The 23,188-nt window shown below is 25.9% G+C and overlaps 1 protein-coding gene across 1 annotated transcript; it reads left to right on the plus strand.

Moving 5' to 3' along the window:
* Nucleotides 1-12,430: 12,430 nt before the first annotated feature.
* Nucleotides 12,431-15,235, plus strand: LOC126908807 (uncharacterized). The gene is made up of 2 exons (XM_050691104.1): nt 12,431-13,403; nt 14,204-15,235. Exons 1-2 carry the CDS (start codon nt 12,517-12,519, stop codon nt 15,003-15,005), a joined length of 1,689 nt encoding a protein of 562 aa, XP_050547061.1. The 5' UTR covers nt 12,431-12,516; the 3' UTR covers nt 15,006-15,235.
* Nucleotides 15,236-23,188: the final 7,953 nt, after the last annotated feature.

Here is a 23,188-nt window from a genome sequence, read left to right on the forward strand (position 1 = left end):
ATTCAATAACTGCTTATACTCTAGATCTCATTGTAGACAGTTCAGTTTTTCTATGTATACATAATGTTAGGAAACTCTAATAGAAATTCATTCATGGCTCTGTACTTGAATGTTCTTTCGGATTTCAATGGGTTCGCGCTTTACTTACAATATAACAGATCCAACAGTATCAGTCTATAGAGTACTACGTAATACAGTAAACAAGAACCATTATTTCAAGTCCTTTAAAGAGTTTTGGACATGCAACATTATGATTGAGGAGTCCATCGTATGTCTGATTAAACATCATATCAAGAGTTTATTAAACAGCCATAGACTTGTTTTATTTACGATTGTTTCAGTATATTTTTGTTTGTCAAATGTAGATTTAATTGTGGGTCGCGACATCAATTTTTTTAAATTAGTTATTTAACACATAAAACAATGTAAACATTTGAATATTCTCATTGTATGATGCTTTGTTAACGTCACTAAGTAGGTTTTTTAATATTTCTTATATCCATTATAAGAAATTATCATTGGCCAACTTAAGATCCACTCAAATGTTAATTACAAATTCATTTTAAGCTTTGATATATTAGTATTCTCTAGTCATAATAATGAAGATGGATCACTAACGCCATACCCGATATCACATAACTAAATTGCCAATTTTAAAATTGAAAAGATTGATGACGAACCACGTAGAAAATGAACGTAATTACTATTCTCATTTTTTACCCAGATCGCATTATTATACACAATCGTAAATGAGCGTGGGCGGAAATGTCAGTAATAAACAATGTGACTGGCGCCAACTTTCTTTCTTGTTTCAATTATTAATTTGCATGTTAAAAAAATAAGACTAAGCCAATGATTAAGTTAACCAGACGATAGGAAATGCATGGAAATCGGGCTTTAACTTTTCTAAGCATTACATTACATTGAGGTATGAACATTTTACTGTACTGATTAAACTGTAATTTGTTATAATATACGTACATTAGAGTATGCATTTTTTGACATTTAGTGAAACTTTAGAGACCAAATATTTTTATCCTGTTACATAAAATAACACGGGTTAACAAAAAATGAAAAATACCCTTTGGTCTACAATATTTAGATGAATTCTGTATTGAATTTTAACGCTTGTTCAGAATTTTGCTTCAATTTTTTTTAGTAAATCAAGAATAATTTCCGACAAGATTAAATTACATCTATTTTTAGAAGTTAACTTCGACCGTTTTCTTTTCCTTGTATAATAATAATAAACCAATGATGTTTGAGCGAAAAAATAAGTTACTAATCGTTGACTAATAACTTTACGTACTTCAGACTGAAGGTAAACATTGAAAATAAGTATTATTGTGTGTACTTTATAACCAATTATCATGTGAAGAATTCAGTAAAACTAAGCATAATATCTTAGTTGGATCGTATTAACTAAAAATAAAATCTTGGACGCTACATTTAGTTAGAGTCATTCAAGACGAACTGACTTCTGTGTATGGATTACTGTACCTAAAGTTGATTTCTATACCGGAACCAATGACGGCTGCTATCAAAAGAAAGGTCACGGACGAACGAGTGTGTTAGCGAGGTAGCTCATTTGCATTGTCGGTCCCTTTGAGGTCTTAAAAATTATAATAATTGTAAAATGATTATATGACAAAGCGGATATTTTTCGGCTATCAGTCACGAACAAACTTCGCCCACTAGAAAAATAAGGAAAATAAAGATGTACAACACCGTACCGCTGCTGTGTAAGATATATTTTATAAGACTAGCTTACGGTAAGCGCAACGGGAAGTCGTGAGTGAAACAAATGCAAAGAGGATGGCTACTGGCAAAAAAATACGTTACTGGAGTATGCACTTAAAACAAACGCAATGATAACTACGTGTCAGGAAACAAGTGATATCTCATTATCAATTCTAAATATTATTAGCCTCTTATCCGATGTATTGTCGAAGATGAATTCTGTTTCGTCCATCGTATAGCTAGTTTCTTTGGAGGGCGGTGGCTGTTGCCTAGAGGTGTTCGTATTCAAGAAGTTAAAACAAAGATCGACAAGCTCGTATACAACCGTTCCTTTTTTTACCACCTTACCATCTCAGTAAAAAGCACCAACAACTCTATAAATATCATTTGACGTAAACATATTTTAAAATTGATTTATTCGGAAAACAATTTCACACGATTAAAAATATTATACCACGTAATTGACTCCAAATAATAGTCGGGGAAAAACATTTGTTTTATTGGCCACCAAAACCTCAGCGGTATTTTCTGTTTAGCCATACCTAATTCATTATACAATCAATTTGAATTTTTTTTAATAGGATAAGACCTGGCCAACTGATTATAAGGAAAGGTATCCTAAGTAAAACTATTAAAAACGTTTTTCTTATCCGTTATCATATTAAACACATATTAGCTGCACAACTTTCTCAGAAGTAAAACAACTCCATAATCATATTAATGTATTCCGTTTGCATTCTACAAGAAAATTTGTGTCATTTTACCCGTCCTTACTAAAATTAAGTGTAAAATTTCTATATATAAATACAGTGTTGCATTTCACACGACTTCTATTCAACTTACGTGACAAGTGAATAATAAATTGATTAGTTATTTTATTTATCGGTTTATAATATAATAATCGCGAGCTGTTACCATTTTAGATTTAACAATATATTATGTCACCTTTGCTTAGACAGCTGTCATAAACAAAACAGTAGATTTCCTTCGTTAAAAACCATATATATTTAAGAAACCGTTGCAAAACTACATACAAAAAATTACTAACTACAAACTCGCCGTTCAGTTGTCACACTGGAAAAACACTTTTATTGTCAATTAACTTAGTCAATGGCTGTTTAAACTCGTCTATATAAGTATACTAGCTCATTAATTTCGTATCAAAGTATCACCAGGGAGGTCTACTGTAGTACAAAGTTTTTATTTGAACAAGATTATACAACAATAGGATAGAATAGTGTCCACTTCTCAAAAAAAGTCTAGACATCGGTCGTGATTGGGATTTGCTTACCGTAATGCATAATGGATTACATAACATTCTCATGTTCATAGATCGAACTATAAAGTCATTACATTGCTGAAGTGTTTGTATATGTATTTTTTACTTCACCAGACAGTCGAGTTAGCGGCATAAGAAGGAAAAGTATCTATGAAAAAATAACGATAGTGGTAGTGCACTAAGTCCGTGTAGACTACAGACAGGCGTAAATTGATTAACCGATGACATTATGATCGGCTTTGTGCAGAATCGCATGTGGTGCGGCGAAGATATGTGTGTGCATAACTCAAACGAATATGTGATGTGTGTTTACCAGCAGTTTTAACTATATCCAATATAGCTTCTTTTTTTAATATTTATTTACGTCGCGAAAGAAATCTATTAAGCGCAAATACAACTTCTGTACCGAGTTAATCTTTTACAATTGCTCATGAAGACGTCAAGTCGGTAGCCGATGGACATCACTGTGTTTGGCGAATGTACTTGTACAGCGGAGGCGTAATTGCACTGGCAACTGGCAATTAGACAAGCACCTAATGCTTCGGTTTAATAAAATTCACTTATGTAAACATAAGTAGTCGCGTAGTTACTGACCCTTGTAAGTATCTTGTACCATCGCCATACAATTGCATCTTCGACAATTAATATTATTAATATGATGATTAATTGTTATTAGTCTTTGAACAAGCCGACTACGCAAAAGCAATTGATAATATTCGATATACAAGCAACGCGTCTTAGTATTGATTTTTTTCATTGGATTCTTTAATTTTCTTATTAGAGCGCAAAAATCTTCAGTTATTTCTTTGAAATGGAGCGTGCCAAAACATGTTTCCATAATGTTTCATTTTACATAACACATTTCTGACATACTACACATTTGAGGTCTCCTGGCATAAAAAAAAAATTTATACTTTTTTTTATAGCTTTGCATTTATAATCATACAATCATTACTTGTAGACACTATATGTACACATAGTGGCAATGTTGAAAAAAAATTGTTCAAAAATTCTGTTGTGTGTGTATACCCGTGATGCTTTAGAAATTTGTACATTTCATACGTGACACGTTTATATTTGTTTCTAATGAGTGGTTATGTCTAGGCACAAAGACCTGAAGTATAAACGGAACGCTGTTGTAATGTTTAGCGTTTACAAGTGAACGTGAAATTCTCGTGTAATTCGTGTACGTCGTCGGCTGTCACAAACAATTTTTAAATATACTCACAAATCACGTGACATGTATTTTTATTAGCGAGGCAACACAAAACTATTAATTGTTATGTATGGTGTATGTCCATATAAACGATCCAGATCTTTCGGAAATCATTGTACATCACATGTTTAATACCGTTTATTCGTGACAAGACACATTAGCTGCTTATAAGAGTTCAGCTCGATAGTTCTTAGCTTTTCTTTTTCCACTCTTATATGACTTTTCAATATAAATTCTGATTACATCATACCGCTTCTTATTACTTTCATTCAGAACAAACCACTTCAAACGTTTTTTACTTGAGCTTTATATGTAACCAATAAAACTTAACTCGAAGGAGGAAATAATTGTTAGATAGATCCAGGGAATTGCAAAAATCTCCAATATCTTCTACGTCTATGTCATTGAACTTATAATGCCTTAATTATCACTAGTTATAAAAGGAGTATTTCAACATGATCAAGTCATATCCACGGGATTGCCGGAGTTATACAGTGTATGCTTTGTTAGCTAAAAAGTACAATTAAAGCTTGTTCAAAAATTCAAAGACGTTTTTCTTAACTTAAAGGAGGTAAAATATTCAAAATAATGTTAAATTTATATTAAATATAAATTAGATTCTTGTAACTTTTATAAAAATCGTTGGTCTCATTAATTTAACAAACCTTTATAAGATTCATACCATACCATAATAAACAAACAAAAAAACGGTAGCTCAGTGTGGACGTTGCATAGCTGGGACAAGTATAAATGATATCTGATAGTGATTCAAATAACCATAAAATGAAACGCTTCAATTCAAATCTGTAAAAGTTGTTTAACTTTTAAAAATAGGTGGATTATTCCAAAAGGGGAAGAGGTTGTTTGATCAAGTCCAAATTTTCATAGTATAAGTATTATATATCAAGAAAAAATTGGGTGGAGGTGACGTAATCAAATATTAAAAAAAAAAATCTTCTATACGTTTTAACCACCTTGTATATTATATACATATATTACAATTCTTAGTATTGTATGCCCCTTAAACATAAAATACTAAAATTTTATTTATAAAATTTATATTTTAATTAGAATATTGCACAATAATATTCTTATATTAATTATACAGAAATTTTCTAAAATTTTCATTGCTCTAAAATCAATTGTCATACCAACAACTCAAATCCTCTTGCTATACCCTAGTTAATATTATATTACGTTTAAATTAAAAATGAAACTGTGTTAAAAGTTACTAGCTGATTTTAAATTATTATAATAGGTATATAATATTATATAATATTGTATATTATATCAATACATTAGTTACAATTAATAATAATAAAAAAATAAATAACGGTAGCAAAGTGAGGTCACAACACAGTGAAGACGTGGAAATTTTCTAAAATTTTCATTGCTCTAAAATCAATTGTTATGCCAACAGCTCAAATCCTCTTGCAGCACAGTGCAGATATGGTATAGATGGGACAAGTATATCTGACAGTGATTATAATCACTATCATAAGAAAAACTTCGATAATTATCTGGAGATAGCGTTTAATTTAAAAAAAATGATGGATTATTCAAAAAGCAAAATTAACTTTTATTTCATTATTTATATTCTGATTACAAGTTTTATGATTTATAAGTGTAATATATGAATAAATATTTATTATAGCAATAATATTTAGTATGAAATTGATTATCATTAATTTAGTATTGTAATTTTTAGGGAGAAAATATAAAAAATTATAATATAATTTGTTAAATCTATGGTAAACGCGTATAAAAATTGTAAGTATGAATTTATCAAATAATATTCAGTATTTCAGCAACATTTACCAAACTTAAGTTGAAAAAGTTGAGTTTTGTAAAAAAAGTTGCTAAAAATATTTATTATAGGAATTAAATGTAGTATTAAATTGATATTTAGTATTGTAATTTTTACGGAGAAATTATAAAGTAGTTATTACTTTTATGGCAATCGTATATAGAAGTTGAAGGTCTTGGTGCAACTTTTTAAAAAAAATTGTTTGTTAGTTAAAAATAATTTTTCTGGTCTACAAGGAGTTTCTATCAGAGACTAAAATAAACTTTTTTAAACCTATTTTAAATCTGTAATTAGAGTTTTGCATATGGAATAAATAATAACAAAACTGATATTTATGATAACAAATATTTATGTTTGATTATTAGGTTACATATGAATAACCAATAAATATATTATTATTAAAAATATACGTAAAAAGCAGAAAGTATTATGTGCAGTATCTGATGTTTAAAAATATTCCGTTCCTAGTTTCACCTATGATTTCATTCGCTGTTGTGTTGTTGAATTTCATTTTAACATATATTTTTTTGTTTATTTTTTTAAAACGCTTCGATGCAAATCTGTAGACTGTTTAATTTTAAAAATTCGTGAATTATTTCTAAAGCAATTCCTATTTCCTTATTTATATCCTGATTACAAGTGTAATATATGAATAAATATTGATTGTAGCAATTATTTTTTTTATTTACAACTGTTATGTTCGTTAATACCAATTGGAATGGTATATCCTAGGGAAATTTAAGTGCTGAAGGCAACGGGACTTGTGCACTGGGAACATGGTGCTACCGCAGAAAGGCACGGCTTAACACAAAAGTGTTGTCAAAGCTAATATTAAATAGCAGTTTGTAAAATATATAATACCAAACGAGGTATAGAAACCATGAAGTCAAGAGAACTAAAACCCTTAGTTAAGACAATACTATAATAGTGCGTCCTCTAAAAATAGACATATGATGTAATCTCATAACATTGACTCTAGTTTTTATTGTAGAAATAAAGATTTTTCAAATTAAATAATTTTATTTTTGCCGATTAAATAGTTCAATTTATTCAGACTTTTATATTATTTTATAAAACGGACTAAATTTAATTTACAGAAAATATGTATTGCCTATTTTTATTTGATAATACATTTTTTAAAACACTACGGTCCTGAAATCCATTTTCTCAATTAATATTTACCTTATTAATCAATAGTAATGTAAATATTGTTTCCAAAATAATACATAATAAATAATTTCCGCAGACATAATGTTCCTAAAAGTACTGTTTTCATGAATATTCTCCCGATAAATTAAAGTAAATATAGTTTTCAAAAAAATTCCTCAATAAAAATTTCCTAAGAAAAATCTTTCCTATGATTACTTTTAAATAATATCTTAAAATAATGATTTCTATGAGATATTGTTCTATAATAAATTATTCCTGATATGTATTTCCCTAACTGTATAGCATTTCATAAATTCATATTTATAAATAACACAAGTATAAAAAAATTATTTCAACGTATTATTTAAACAAAGAATGAACAACTTAAAATAATCAATTGCTGCATTTGCTGAAAATATTATAATAATACGATATAAAAATGTTAGATACTACAATTTATATTATACATAAAAAATAAATAAGTTCTAATAAAATTTTACTAACTATAAGATTTTTGCATGTTAAACTGTGAATCATGTTACCTAAGTTATTTTATTCTATTTCTTATACTTTTTGGATTCTAAGTACAAAATGTTTTGTGAGTTGCAAAATAAGGCCAAAAACATATGAAAAATATTATTTAGAAGTAATGGATCATATAAGTAAACAAGTTGGGTGGGATTTAATGCAGTATTTGGAAGTTAAGTCATCTACAGAAGCTGGTTTTAATATTAAAGACATTATTTGCAAAGGGAGTCGCACAATACTACCAAAGAAGTTCGATGCCGTAATTAATTCATTGAATTACATATACGCAGAAGTCATTAAAACATTTATTGATCATATTAGAGCCATAGCTAACCAATGTCAAGAATATTACGACGTAAACCAGGGAGATAATTTATTACGTTGTGCATTTTTACTTCAGAGTGTTATAGAAAATTCGAAAACCATGTTTGAACAGTTATACAATGTAATGAACTATCTTAGCAACATAGATTTTAAATTATTAGCGAAATGGAAAAAAACATACTCTATACCTATAGTAGATGAAATTTATTCTTTTGTAGAATATGCATCATTAAACACTAAACAAAATACACAGATTTTTATCAATCCAAACGATCCCAACACTAAAAATGATGCCCGTGAGGTCATTTTAGATGTGAAAAGTTTTATCGAAGGAAAAGGTTTTGAGACCTACCAAAAAATTAAAGAGAAAAATAGTTCAGTTGTTTACAATCATAAACCAAAGTGCTTACTTGAAGAGAATCTAAAAGATTATTATGCACAACAAAATAAATACATTGAATTGTGTCAATATTTAAGTGAATGGCTTAAAATATATTATGATGAAATTTCAACAAATTTATACAAAAATCTTGGTTTTGNTGGCTTAAAATATATTATGATGAAATTTCAACAAATTTATACAAAAATCTGGGTTTTGAAGAAGTTTTAGAATTAAATGAGGCTAGGTAAGAATATCTATTAGATAACTTTGTAGAGTAATATAGAAAACTTATAAATTGACGTATATAAATATCATAAAATAGAACCAAATCTATTATTATTTTATAAACATATTTTTTGTGTTTCCTAATAATTATGGTTACTAAAAGCTATCAACTGTATAATGAATTTATGTACTCATATATAATTTTAGAAATAATATTTATGTAACCAAATATTTAATTAATGAAAAAGTTTAAAAAACTGTTATTGACATTATTCAATTTGCCCCAATTCGTTTTACAGAATTTTTTTTATATATTTAAGATAAAAAAAAAAAATGTATTTTAATAATTGGTTCCTAATAATACCTTTGGAATAATTTTTTCTTACAATATAATTAATAATCACAATAGTTCATAAAAATGAAATCAATTTTAATCTATAAATTTCTATGCGACATTATTTAAAGAAAAAATTAGAGGAAATATACTTAATAAATCTCACATTATATATTTTTTAGTATTTTCAAACCTCCGATTCATTCATTTGAGAACATAAGTCAAAAACTAGTAATTGAACAATTACATAAAATTACTAAAGAAAGTGGATGGAAATCGTTGAAACATATTAATATTATATTTAATGACCAAGTTATAAGCGTAGACCGTATTCTTAGACACCCAGCCGACAAATTAAATTTTCATTGTAAAAAACAACATATACTAAGAGTTATCAAGTGCATTTATACAGAAATACTGTTTAAGTATTGCGAATATGTAATTTTTCTATTAGATTTTTGTGAAACGCATAAAGTAAATAGTGATGATGTAATGTATAAAAATTTTGTGAGACAAATTTTTGATGCAGTTCATAAGACTATTAATATTTTTGATATAATGTATAAAACATTGGTTTCTTTAAATAAATTAATAGGAGAATATTTTCATGATAACAAGAGTTCAAACATAACATGTTTGTGTAATTCAATAACAAAATTACTTGAGGAAATAAATTCTGGAAATTATTCACTGGATGTTTTGGATAGCAAATGTGATACCAGTAAACAGAAAATACCAAAATTATACGCAACATGCGTCAAAAATATCACTAAATTCCTAAAATATATTTGCTATTTATCGAAAAAAACCCATGAAAGACACTTCCCATTACAAAATGTTGTGTTAATTATTGACATACCTGAGTTAATAAGTACCGACAATTTTTCATCTGCTTGTAATGAACTTATTGTATTTTCTAAAAAATTTTTAAAAGTTTACTATGAAGAGTTGGGTTTAAATAAATTAAACTAATTTAATCATAAATTGTTTCTTATGTCTATCTTAACCATAAGGTGTTATAAACCCAACCCTAGCTGGATCTCTGATCCTAACTTTTCGGTGTTATTATCTGGCTAGGTTTCGTACGATTTGTGTTTTACGCAAAAAGTATGGCTTTAGTATCAGTATAGTAATAATAAAGTTAACATCTAATTATTGAAATTAGTATAATTCAAAATGGGTCAATTGTAAAATGTAATAGGTATAAGGTTGATAATTGATACTGAATTATCAATTCTTAAGGTATCTTTGGTTTCAACAATATTAATAATATTATGTTATTCGGTTTTTGGCAATTTTGTGTTACTATAACATAGTAATTATGCAAAATTAATTTAATTGTTTTTTAATTATATTTGTTAATAACAGTGACAAGTAACAGTATCGCACTTATCCGGTGATAAATAATGAGTAATTTAAATGATCTTAGATGTTTAATAAAGGAAGACTGTGGTCGTTTGCTCACATAAAATTGTATTATTTACTCAATAACAATAATAAAGACAAAATCTAAAAGGCCAAAAAATGAAAAATAACACTCCTCTATATAATACAACAATAACCAAACGTTAAAAATACCAATAAATATAAATCAATAACAATAAATGTGACTATTAATAAATACAAAGATTGATTAAATTCAATAATCAGTTGCAAATCTATATAATACACAACAAAATTATCTATAAAATTTTTGGTTTAAAAATTTGCTATTGTCATCCGTGTGACAATTTAATTAAACTATCCGTGTGGTATATAAAAACATAAAAAATATTATTATTACCAGCAAATTTGATTACAATAATCCAACAACATAAAAAATGATTATTTGAGTTTTTAACAATTTACAATGTAACCTTTTGTACTTAATATAATAATTTCACATTTTCATAGTACATCAACAAAAAGTTTCACTTATATATCTTAACCTATTATTTACATCTTACATTATATAAAGTCAGTGGGCAGACCACTTAAGCGGCCATCTAACAACCAAGAGATTAATAGGATGGGAATAGACGAAAAATCTAGTGAACAAGCGCCAAATTTAAGCTCAATTACGTCGCGAACAAAATTACTTGTTATATTAAGATTTTTGTCATTTGGTCATGACAATTTCTAACTTATGGTACCACTGAATGCAGATCTTTTGTACTTGTATTCAATTTTATTAACATTTGGATTTAAAACAGATATTATCAAAATTATGGTTTTTAAATGAATATAAGTGATCCGATAACGTTATCAATCACGCGCGCATGTACAGCGTTATATATTCAAACATAAAGTGCTATAAAAGTTTAACTGTTTTGACAGATATTTTTTTACATATTCGTTTTCATTATAAAAAAACAAATCGATGAAAAAATATATCGTCTGGAAGCTAAATTATATTTATAACAAAAAAATCCAGGACAGGAGATTCGCGGCACAGTGTTGACGTGGCATAGTTGGATCAAGTATAATGATATCTGACAGTGATTAAAATCACTATAAAAAAAAAACACTTCGATGCAAATCTTTAGATAGTTTTTAATTAAAAAAAATTAGTAGATTATTCCGAAAAGCTACATAATCTACTATTTCTTTATTTATATCCAGATTAAGAGAAAGTATGTCGATTGAAAAAGGGATATAAATATTATTTCTCATAAAATAGTTGTGTTGATCTATTTACATTTATATAAGATATAGCATTATAAAGTTAAAAATATAAAGTCGAGAATTTTCACACAAAAATAGCATTCAGTAGCCATTATCGTCGTGGAGACAAAATAAATTCCGAAATTTTCTTTTTCCACAATAAAATACATTACATTAGCTTTAATTTAAGATATATATAAAAAAGTCAATATTTCTGGAACACTTTAAGAAATTAAGTTGAAAAAGTTGTCATTTTATATCCTCCTGTGGGTTGGTAAAGGATCAAATTTATAAAAAAATATACCAAATAATAGGTAGACACATGAAGCATCTATAAAAAAAAATTATAATGATTTGTTTATTTTTGAAAAAGTTATGGCAGTTTTAAATAAAATAATTATAAAAATTTCAAAAATTAGCGATTTGTAATTTTTTTGGAGATTTCTCCCTTTTACGGGAACGATAGAAATTTTTTCAATTTTTGAGGATAATGTCTTCGAGTAGATACGATTTGTGATCTTTTGACGTATCGTTGAAAGAAATTGGTTCGGTGAGAGCTGAGATAAATGTTTTCCGAAATAATACTGTTCTAAAAAAATTATTCCTATCATTTAAAATTACTTCAAATAACTATTTTTAAACATCAAAATTAAATACATAAGTATTTGCCTAATTCGTATAACATTTCATAAATTCAAGTTTATAAATAACACGCATGTATAAAAAGAATAAACAGCTTAAAATAATCAACTGCTGCATTTGCTTAAAATATTATTATTAAAATGATATAAAAATGTTAGATACTACAATTTATATTATACATAAAAAATAAATAAGTTCTAATAAAATTTTACTAACTATAAGATTTTTGCATGTTAAACTGTGAATCATGTTACCTAAGTTATTTTATTTTATTTATTATACTTTGTGGATTTTAACATCAAAATGTTTTGTAAGTTGCAAAATAAGGCCAAAAACATATGAAAAATTTTATACTGAAGTTATGGATCATATAAGTAAACAAGGTGGATGGGATTTTATGCAGTATTTGGAAGTTGATTATGGCTCTTCTACAGAGATAAGCTCTAATATTAAGAATATTATTTGTAAAGAAAGTAATGTAGCAGTATCAAAAAAGTTTGATGCTATAATTCATTTCTTAAATTATATGTACGCAGAAGTCATTAAAACATTTATTGATCATATTAGAGCCATAGCTAACCAATGTCAAGAATATAACGACGTAAACCAGGGAGATAATTTATTACGTTGTGCATTTTTACTTCAGAGTGTTATTGAAAATTCGAAAACCATGTTTGAAAAGTTATACAATGTAATGAACTATCTTAGCAACATCGATTTAAAATTAATAGCGAAATGGAAAAAAACATTCTCAGTACCTATAGTAGATGAAATTTATACTTTTGTAGAATATGCATCATTAAAAACTAAACAAAATACACAGATTTTTGTCAATCCAAACGATCCCAACACTAAAAATGATGCCTGTGAGTTCATTTTAGATGTGAAAAGTTTTATCGAAGGAAAAGGTTTTGAGACCTACCAAAAAATTAAAGGGAAAAATAGTTCAGTTTACAATTATAACCCAAGATGCTTATTGGAAGATAATTTAAAAAACTATAAAGCACTACAAAATAAAAACATTGAGTTATGTCAATATTTATGTGAATGGCTTAAAATTTATTATAATGAAATTTCTTTATATTTATACAAAAATCTTGGATTTGAAGAAGTTTTAGAATTAAATGACGATAGGTAAGAAAATCTATTTGAAATCTTTGTAGAGTTATAGGGAAAACTGTATATTAACATATATAAATGTTATAAAATATAACCAAATATTAAAAATTCAAATACCCTTTACTAATAAATTAAAAACTCAAACATTTTATTAAATTAAAAATATGTGTTACCATTTAAAATAACAAAGTTGACCCCCTTACAAGGCATAAGGGATGAACTTAAAAAGTATTACATAGTTAAAAATTCAAGAATAATATGTAACTAAAGATAATAATAAAAAAAAATGTTTAAATTATTATTATTCTGCAAGTAATTAAGTGGATTATGATAAAAAAATCACTCCGTATAGTAGGCGAAAAAATCATATTATCTAGGTTTTTTAATTGTGGCTACTTAAAGCTATCAACTGTGTAATGAATTTATGTACTCAAAATATAATTTTATCAATAATTTTAAAAATATTAGTATATTTATTATACCACATATTTATTTAATGATAAAGTTGAGAAAACCGATATTATCATTATTTAATTTTCCCTAATTCGTTTTTCTGAATTTATCTTATTTATTTATGATAAACAAAAAAAATATTCTGGGTAATGTTTATTTACTGTAATAATAAGTTTCTATTAAATTTTCAAGATCTCTAAAATCTAACCGTAGAAATAACTTTTTTTTACAATTTACTTGACATTTACAATGGTTCATAAAAATGAATTCAATTTTAATTTATACATTTCTATGAAAACATTATTTAACGAATAAACTAGGGAAAGTATACTGAATAAATCATAATGCATATATTTTTTTAGTTGTTTCTCACCTCCAGTTCATATGTATAAAAATAATACTCAAAAACAGAGAATCAGACTAATAAACGAAATCACTAAAGAAAGTGGATGGAAATCGTTAAAATATATTAATATTATATTTAATGACCAAGTTATAAGCGTAGACCGTATTCTTAGACACCCAGCCGACAAATTAAATTTTCATTGTAAAAAACAACATATACTAAGAGTTATCAAGTGCATTTATACAGAAATACTGTTTAAATATTGCGATTATGTAATTTTCCTATTAGATTTTTGTGAAACGGAATTTTTAAGTCCATATGATGCACCATATATAAATTTTGTGCGGCAAGTTTTTGATGCAGTTCATAAGACAATTAATATATTTGATATAATGTATAAAACATTGGTTTCTTTAAATAAACTCTTAGGAGAATATTTGCATGATAACTGCTATTCGAATATAAAATGTTTGTGTAATTCAATAACAAAATTACTCGAGGGAATAAATTCTGGAAATTATTCACTGGATGATTTGGATAGCAAATGTGATACCAGTAAACAGAAAATACCAAAATTATTCACAAGAACATACGTTAAAAATGTGTCAAAATTTCTTAAATATAACAAAACGACAAACCGTTCTTTATTTAATACGCATGAAAAACAGTTTCCATTACAAAATTTAGTGTTAAATATTGACATTCCTGAGACAATAAGTACCAACAATTTTTCATCTGCTTGTAACGAACTTATTGTATTTTCTAAAAAATTTTTAAAAGTTTACTATGAAGAGTTGGGTTTAAATAAATTAAACTAATCATCAATTTTTTTTACGTCTATCTTAATCATATGCATGTTGCTATAAACCCAACCCTAACTGGATCTCTGATACAAATTTTTCAGTGGGATTATCTATCTGGCTATGTTTCGTACGATTTGTGTTTTACGCAAAAAGTATGGCTTTAGTATTAGTATAGTAATAATATAGTTAACATGTAATTATTAAAATGTATATAATTCAAAATGGGTCAATTGTAAAATGTCATAGGTATAAGGTTGACAATTGATACTGGGTCATCTTAATAATATAATAATATAATAATTATAATAATTAAACCAACCGTTTGGTGTATAAAAATAAAATAAAAAACATTATTATTACCTGCAAGTTAAAATGCAATAATCCAATAATGTAACATTGATGTAACAAATGATTATAATCATTTGTAGAGATTCTAAACAATTTTAGAAACTTAAACAATTTACAATGTAATCTTTGTAGTTAATATAAAAATTTTATATTTTCATAGAACATCAACAAAAAATTTTACTTATATATCTTAACCTATTTTTGACAATAATACATTTTACACTATTTAGATTTAAAAAAGGTGTTATCAAAATTATGGTTTAAAGACGTCTGTCTTTTCAAGTACGTTGATCTTATAAAATACATACACACTATGTAAAATGCGATTAGTCGGACCAATTGAGACTATTATTTTATTATTTCTAAAACATTTATTAACAGTTTAATTAATGACTGAAGGTAAGGAGTGAACGCTGCTATTTTTACCTCTAGATATTTTTCGGCCAACCCTCCTACCACCTGTGTTTAAATATGTTAAAAACATTGGAAATATTGGTCCAAAATTTGTCCAACCAGTCATATCTTAAGTAAATAATTTAAGCGAACCTATTAAATAATCTTGTTAGTTATAATTGTTGATATTTGAACAATAAAGTTCAAACCATCATCAGGTATGAGAGATAAAAATTAAAAAAAAACCCAGCACAGGGGGGTCGCGGCACAGTGGTGACGTGGCATAGTTGGATCAAGTATAATGATATCTGACAGTGATTAAAATCACTATCAAAAAAAAACGCTTCGATGCAAATCTTTAGATAGTGTTTAATTTTAAAAAATTGGTGGATTATTCCAAAAGCTTCATAAACTGCTAGTTCCTTATTAATATCCTGATTAAGACAAAGTATGTAGAATAAAAAAGAGATTATTAGAAAATAGTATTTCCCATAAAAAAATTATATTGATCAATACACTTTTCAATAAGTTATAGCATTATAATGTTAAAAATGTAAAAAATAAAATTGAGAATTTTCACACAATAATAGCATTTGGTAGCCATTTTCACCTTGAAGATAAAATAAAGTCCGAAATTTTTTTTTTCCATGATAAAGTATATTACATTAGCTTTAATTTAAGATATATATAAAAGTGTCAGACTTTCCGGAACACTTTCAAAATTTAAGTTGAAAAAGTCAATTTTTTGTGAAAAAGTTGTCATCTTGAATTCCCTCCTGTAGGCAGGTAAAAAGTCAGATTTATAAAAAAAATATACCAGATGATAGGTAAAGATATCATGCATCTACAAAAAAAAAGCATTATATTGATCCATACATATTTCAAAAATTTATAGCATTATAAAGTTAAAAATATAAAAAAGAATTTTTTTACAAAAATCGTATTTTTTTTATTAAGTTTAATGTCTGTTTTCACCATGAAGATAAAATAAAGTCCGAAATTTTTTTTTTCCATGATAAAGTATATTACATTAGCTTTAATTTAAGATATATATAAAAGTGTCAGACTTTCCGGAACACTTTCAAAATTTAAGTTGAAAAAGTCAATTTTTTGTGAAAAAGTTGTCATTTTGAATCCCCCCCTGTAGGCAGGTAAAAAGTCAGATTTATAAAAAAAATATACCAAATGATAGGTAAAGACATCATGCATCTACAAAAAAAAGAATTATATTGATCCATACATCTTTCGAGAAGTTATAGCATTATAAAGTTAAAAATATAAAAAAGAATTTTTTTACAAAAATCGTATTTTTTTTATTAAGTTTAATGTCTGTTTTCACCATGAAGATAAAATAAAGTCCAAAATTTTTTTTTACCATTATAAAGTATATTACATTAGCTTTAATTTAAGATATATATAAAAGGGTCAGACCTTCCGGAACTTTTTTAAAAGTTAAGTTGAAAAAGTTAATTTTTTGTGAAAAAGTTGTAATTTTAAATCCCCCCTGTGGCAGGTAAAGGGTCATTTATAAAAAAAATATACCAAATGAAAGGTAAATACATCATATATCTATAAAAAAAAAAATTATATTGATATGTTTATTTTTGAAAAAGTTATGGCACTTTAAATTAAAAAAAATTGAAAAAATTTCGAAAATTAGCGATTTTTAAATTTATAATTTTTTTGGAGGTTTCCCCCATTTACGGGGAACGAGAGAATTTTTTTCAATTTTTGAGGGTAATGTCTTCGACAAGATACGATTTGTGATCTTTTGACGTATCATTGAAAGAAATCGGTTCGGTGAGAGCTGAGAAAAAGTGGTAACAGACACAAAAAAAAAAAAAAACACATCTTAGTAAAACCAATACCTTCTCAGCTTCGCATCGAAGCTAAAAAAATATATATATAGAGTGATTCACTTATTAATAGTTCATTATAATGAACTATTTAACTAATTGAAAATAAAAATTATTTTATAATAAGTTTATTTATTTTTTTTTAGTTAGATTTTTTAATCATAAAGTTTTTCTTATATTTATTCCTTATACTTTGTAATGATATTTAATTTCTGTTTTGTTGAAAAACTTTAATTTTTTGAATAATAACAACTTTAATTATTTGTTTTATTTAATAGATAATAGTTTAATTAAGAAGATGACTGGTTGATAACAACTTTTGGACCAGTATTTCAGATGTTATTAAATTTTAAAGTTATGACTGGTGGTGAAGAGTGAGTGCCGCTATTTTTATAACTAAACACCGAAGTTAAAACACATGCTAGTTTTGCATTATAATTTTCCATATTCAATTTTATATTTTCAACATTAAATTTCCATAAAAATTTAAAATTTATAGATCAATACAATTTTTTTTATAAATATTTTATATGCATCAGTCTTTTTTTATTTTTTAATCGGACTATTTCCCTTTATACTGAAGAGTTCAAAATTTGAAAGATATGTATAAAAAAATAAAACATATCCAAATTAGTTTTTATGAATGTTCCAAAATTACTACGAGCTTCAAAAATTTTATTTTTTTTAACTTATAAATTAGTTACTAAGTATAAATACTTAATAAATTTATTGTGTAAAATAATGAACTACGCGCGACCGAATAACGTTATCACTCACGCGAGCATGTTCAGCAAATGTATTTAAACTTTAAAATGCTATACAATTTTAACTATATCTTTTATTTTTTTTTTTTTGCATATTCGTAATCGGTGTTAAAACACAAAATGATAAAAAAAAATCTTCTTAGAGCTTAATTGTATTTATGACAATAAATGAACAAATAAAGTAATATGTATTACAAATAAAACCAAAATTAAACAAGTGTTAAAACATTAAAATTAAAAAAAGATTGCATTATATGATAAAACTACCTTAATAAATTTGTTCTAAAATTTTATTACTTGAAAAATGAATGTAAATAAAGATAAAAATACAAATCAAAATTTGAGTCACTTTTTTAAAGCATGTCGAGACTTATATACGTAATAAAGTTAAACATTTTAGTCATTCTTATTTTAAATTAAAAAAATTTAATAAATAAATCAATAACGTGTTTTTATTATTTATCTTTAATCTTTTTATAGAAATTAGTACTGTTATACTGTTATAGTTTTCATTATTGTTAAAATTCCCAATCACTTATTATTTGTCACTTAAGTACTAGCATAAGAAAATTATTATGAAAAAAATATATCTATATTCTAAAAACTAAAATACTTATCATTTTAGAACAAAACATAATGACAATATTTTATTTTATATAGCCCTAAAAACAATATGCCCACAAATATTTAGAAAATTAATGTTGCTTAAAAAAAACCAGCACAGCCGAATGGCGGCACAGTGGGATCGTGGCATAGTTGGGTCCAGTATAGATGATATCTGACAGTGATTAAAATCACTATCATAAAAAACGCTTCAATGCAAATCTGTAGATAGTGTTTAATTAAAAAAAAAAAATTGTCAAAAAAGTAGGTCAAGTGAGAGCTAAGAAAATAAATGATAGCTACAAAAAAAACCACATAGTAAAATAATATTAATATGAATTTCTTCTCACGAAAGGAGACTACAGTAATGGGATCCTTAATATTTATTGAAGTTATTGAATCTAAATGAGATAAAAATTAAATGAGTTAAACATTTTTTTCTAACTCAAAAAGAATTTAGAAAAATTTCAGTGCCTCAGGAGTGAAAACTAAAGTGTTACCGTCTCAAAAACCGTACGTCGCATTCGTCACTTAATAAAAATGGAAATTTAGCTAGTTCAACTTTTAAAATTATCTCGACTTCAAATAAACATAAAAATTTAAATATGTTGAACTTTTTATACTATGTTAATTAGATTGATATAATATTTATGAAAATCAGTTTAATCCTCCTATAATAAAATAAAATACAAAACCAAGAATTTTAACACAAAAATAGCATATTTTTTAATACGGTAGCTATTTTCACGATGAAGACAAAATAAAATCCGAATTTTTTTTTTTTAATATTAAAGTATATTACATAAGCTTTAATTTAAGATATGTATAAAAGTGTCAGTATTTCCGGAACACTTTCAAAGATTAAGTTGAAAAAGTTCTACTTTCTATATGCATTTTTATGTTTTAAATCCCCCTTGTATTAAGGTCCGATTTAAAAAAAAATAATGTCGAATGAAAGAAGTATATAAATATTATTTCTTATAAAAAAATTTTATTGATCCATACATTTTTAAAAAGTTATATTATTTTAAAGTTAAAAATGTAAAATATAAAATCGAGAATTTTAACACAACAATAGCATACGGTAGAGATTTTTACCGTGAAGACAAAATAAAGTCCGAAATTTTTTTTTTTAATATTAAAGTATATTACATAAGCTTTAATTTAAGATATATATAAAAATTTCAGTATTTCTGGAACACTTTAAGAAATTAAGTTGAAAAAGTTGTTATTTTAAATCTCCCCCGTGGGTTGATAAAGGATCAAATTTATAAAAAAATATACCAAATGATAGGTAAAAACATTAAGCATCTGTAAAAAAAAATTATATTAATTTGTTTATTTTTGAAAAAGTTATAGCAGTTTTAAATAAAAAAAATTGAAAAAATTTCGAAAATAAGCGATTTTTAAATTTGTAAGTTTTTTGGAGGTTTCCCCCATTTACGGGGAACGAGGGAAATTTTTTTCAATTTTTGAGGATAATGTCTTCGACTAGATACGATTTGTGATCTTTTGACTTATCATTGAAAGAAATCGGTTCGGTGAGAGGTGAGAAAAAGTGGCAACAGACACAAAAAAAAAAAAAATACATCATAGTAAAATTAATACCTTCTCAGCTGCGCATCGAAGCTAAAAGGCAAATTTTCTTAATCTAGTTAAGTGAAATAAAAATTAGTAAATATGTTAGGATTATTATTTATCTTGCAACTAAGTTATAAAAAAAACACCCATCACAGTGGGATCACGGCAAAGTGAGGACGTGGCATAGTTGGGTTCAGTATAAATAATATCTGTGAGTGATTAAAATCACTTTGATAAAATACACTTCGATGCAAATCTGTAGATAGTGTTTAATTTTAAAAAATTGGTAGATTATTCCAAAAGTTACATGATCTACTATATCCTTGTTTATATACTGTTTTTTGTTTTATCATATATAAATGTAATATGTAAATATATATTTATAATACTTAAATATATAAAGGGAAATGGTTCTATTTAAAAAAAAAGTATGTCGCATAAACGAAGAATATAAATAATACTTATCTTAAAAAAATTATAATTATCCTAACATTTTTTAAAAAGTAATAGCATTATAAAGTTAAAAAAATGTAAAAACGAATTTTTTTACAAAAAATTCATCGATGCGATTCTGAGAAGATTTTTTTTTTGGATTTGTTACCCTTTTTTCTCAGCTCTCACCGATCCGATAACTTTCAACGATACGTCATTTGATCACAAATTGTATCTAGTCGAAGAAATTACCCTCAAAAATTGAAAAACATTTCCCTCGTTCCCCGTAAATGGGGTAAACCTCCAAAAAAATTACAAATTTAAAAAACGCTAATTTTCGAAATTTTTTAAATTTTTTTTAATTAAAACTGCCATAACTTTTATAAAAATAACCAAATCAATATAATTTTTTTTATAGATGCATGATGTCTTTCATTTGGTATATTTTTTTTAAATCTGAACTTTTGCCTGCCCACAGGGGGGGATTTAAAAACTTTTTCACAAATAATTAACTTTTGAAAGTGTTCCGGAAAGTCTGACACTTTAATATACATCTTAAATTAAAGATAAGGTAATGTACATAATTATGAAAAAAAAAAAATTCTTTATTTAGTCTTCACGGTGAAAAAGGCTGCCAAATGCTATTTTTGTATGAAAATTCTTGATTTTATTTTTAAAATTTTTAACTTTATAATGCTATAACTTATTGAAAAGTATATGGATCAATACAATTTTTTCATGAGAAGTAGTATTTATTAATAATCCCTTTTTCATTCGACATACTTTATCTTAATCAGGATATTAATAAGGAACTAACAGATCATGTAGCTTTTGGAATACTACATCAATTTTTTAAAATTAAACACTATATAAAAATTTGCATCGAAGCGTTTTTTTTTTTTATAGTAATTTTAATCACTGTCAGATATCATTATACTTGATCCAACTCCACGTCAACACTGTGCCGTGACCCCCTTGTGCTGGGTTTTTTACTTTTAATCATAAGGAGAAAAAAATTATCGACAATAATTTCTATGTAACAACCGATAATGTAATATAATTCCCACTAAATAGTGCATATTTATTAATTATTTTTTGTTCTTTTTTCATTTTTTAAATAAGTAATAATATTACTTATAATCATATTATGAAATAGTTTTTTTTAATATCTTTTTTACTTTAAAATTTATTGATTTAAATAATGAAAATATAAATATTATTAAAATATTTAAATTATTAAAATACTTTAAAGATTTAGAGTCTTTTGGTGAGGTAAGGAAATAAAGGTAAAACTTCTGCAATTCCTATAGTCTCCAATTAAAAACACTATTTCTCTTGCAAAACATTAGTATTTATTATTGTTTATCTATACTATAGATAAACAATAAACCATGTTTACTATAGATTCTATAGTAAACATGGTAAAAAGTTATAAAATTTTATAATTTAAACATTATTTTTTATTTATTACAGTAATAATGGATTTTAAAAAAATGTATTATTTTTTTGTTTGAATACTACATAATTTTTAATCTATATATTTAAACGAAAGCTCTAATATTCATTAAAATAAATGTGAAAATTAAAGAATAACCCTATATGATAAAATTTAGACCCCAATGCGACACGGGAAGGGATTGTTTGAACAAGTCCAAATTTTTATAGTATAAGTATTATATATCACAAGGATGGGCAACTCAAAGTTACTAGAGGGCCAATTTTTCAAAAAATTAAAATCTAGCGGGCCAGATCATATAAAGCAAAACAAAAACAAAAAGGTCATTCAAAATATACATTTTAATTAGCATTTTTTTGTTTATAATGTAATAATACAAAAAGGGTTATTAAAATAATTTAATTAAATATAAATAGATTGTTTAGTGTGAGTTTTGAGCATGGGAGGCTTCTAGTGACAACGCGGCAAAATCGACTTCTATTTCGGACGAAGAAACACGAAGCAGGTGACTTAATGTTTCATCTGTAAGTCGATTTCTATGTTTTGATTTAATATGTTTCATGTTTGAAAATATACATTCACAAATGTAAGTAGTCCCAAACATGGATAACATTTTTAATGCGAACTGTCATAAAAGTGGATATTTTAGAATAGGTAATTTTATCCAAAAGCTTATGTCAATCTCTTTTGTAGATAAACTTTAAAATTGTATGTTGCAATTTGAAAATATATCGCGGGCCAGATAAAAATGGCTCACGGTCCGCC

Source organism: Daktulosphaira vitifoliae, unplaced genomic scaffold (genome assembly GCF_025091365.1).
Source record: "Daktulosphaira vitifoliae isolate Bord-2020 unplaced genomic scaffold, ASM2509136v1 Scaffold_11, whole genome shotgun sequence".
NCBI lineage: Eukaryota > Metazoa > Arthropoda > Insecta > Hemiptera > Phylloxeridae > Daktulosphaira > Daktulosphaira vitifoliae.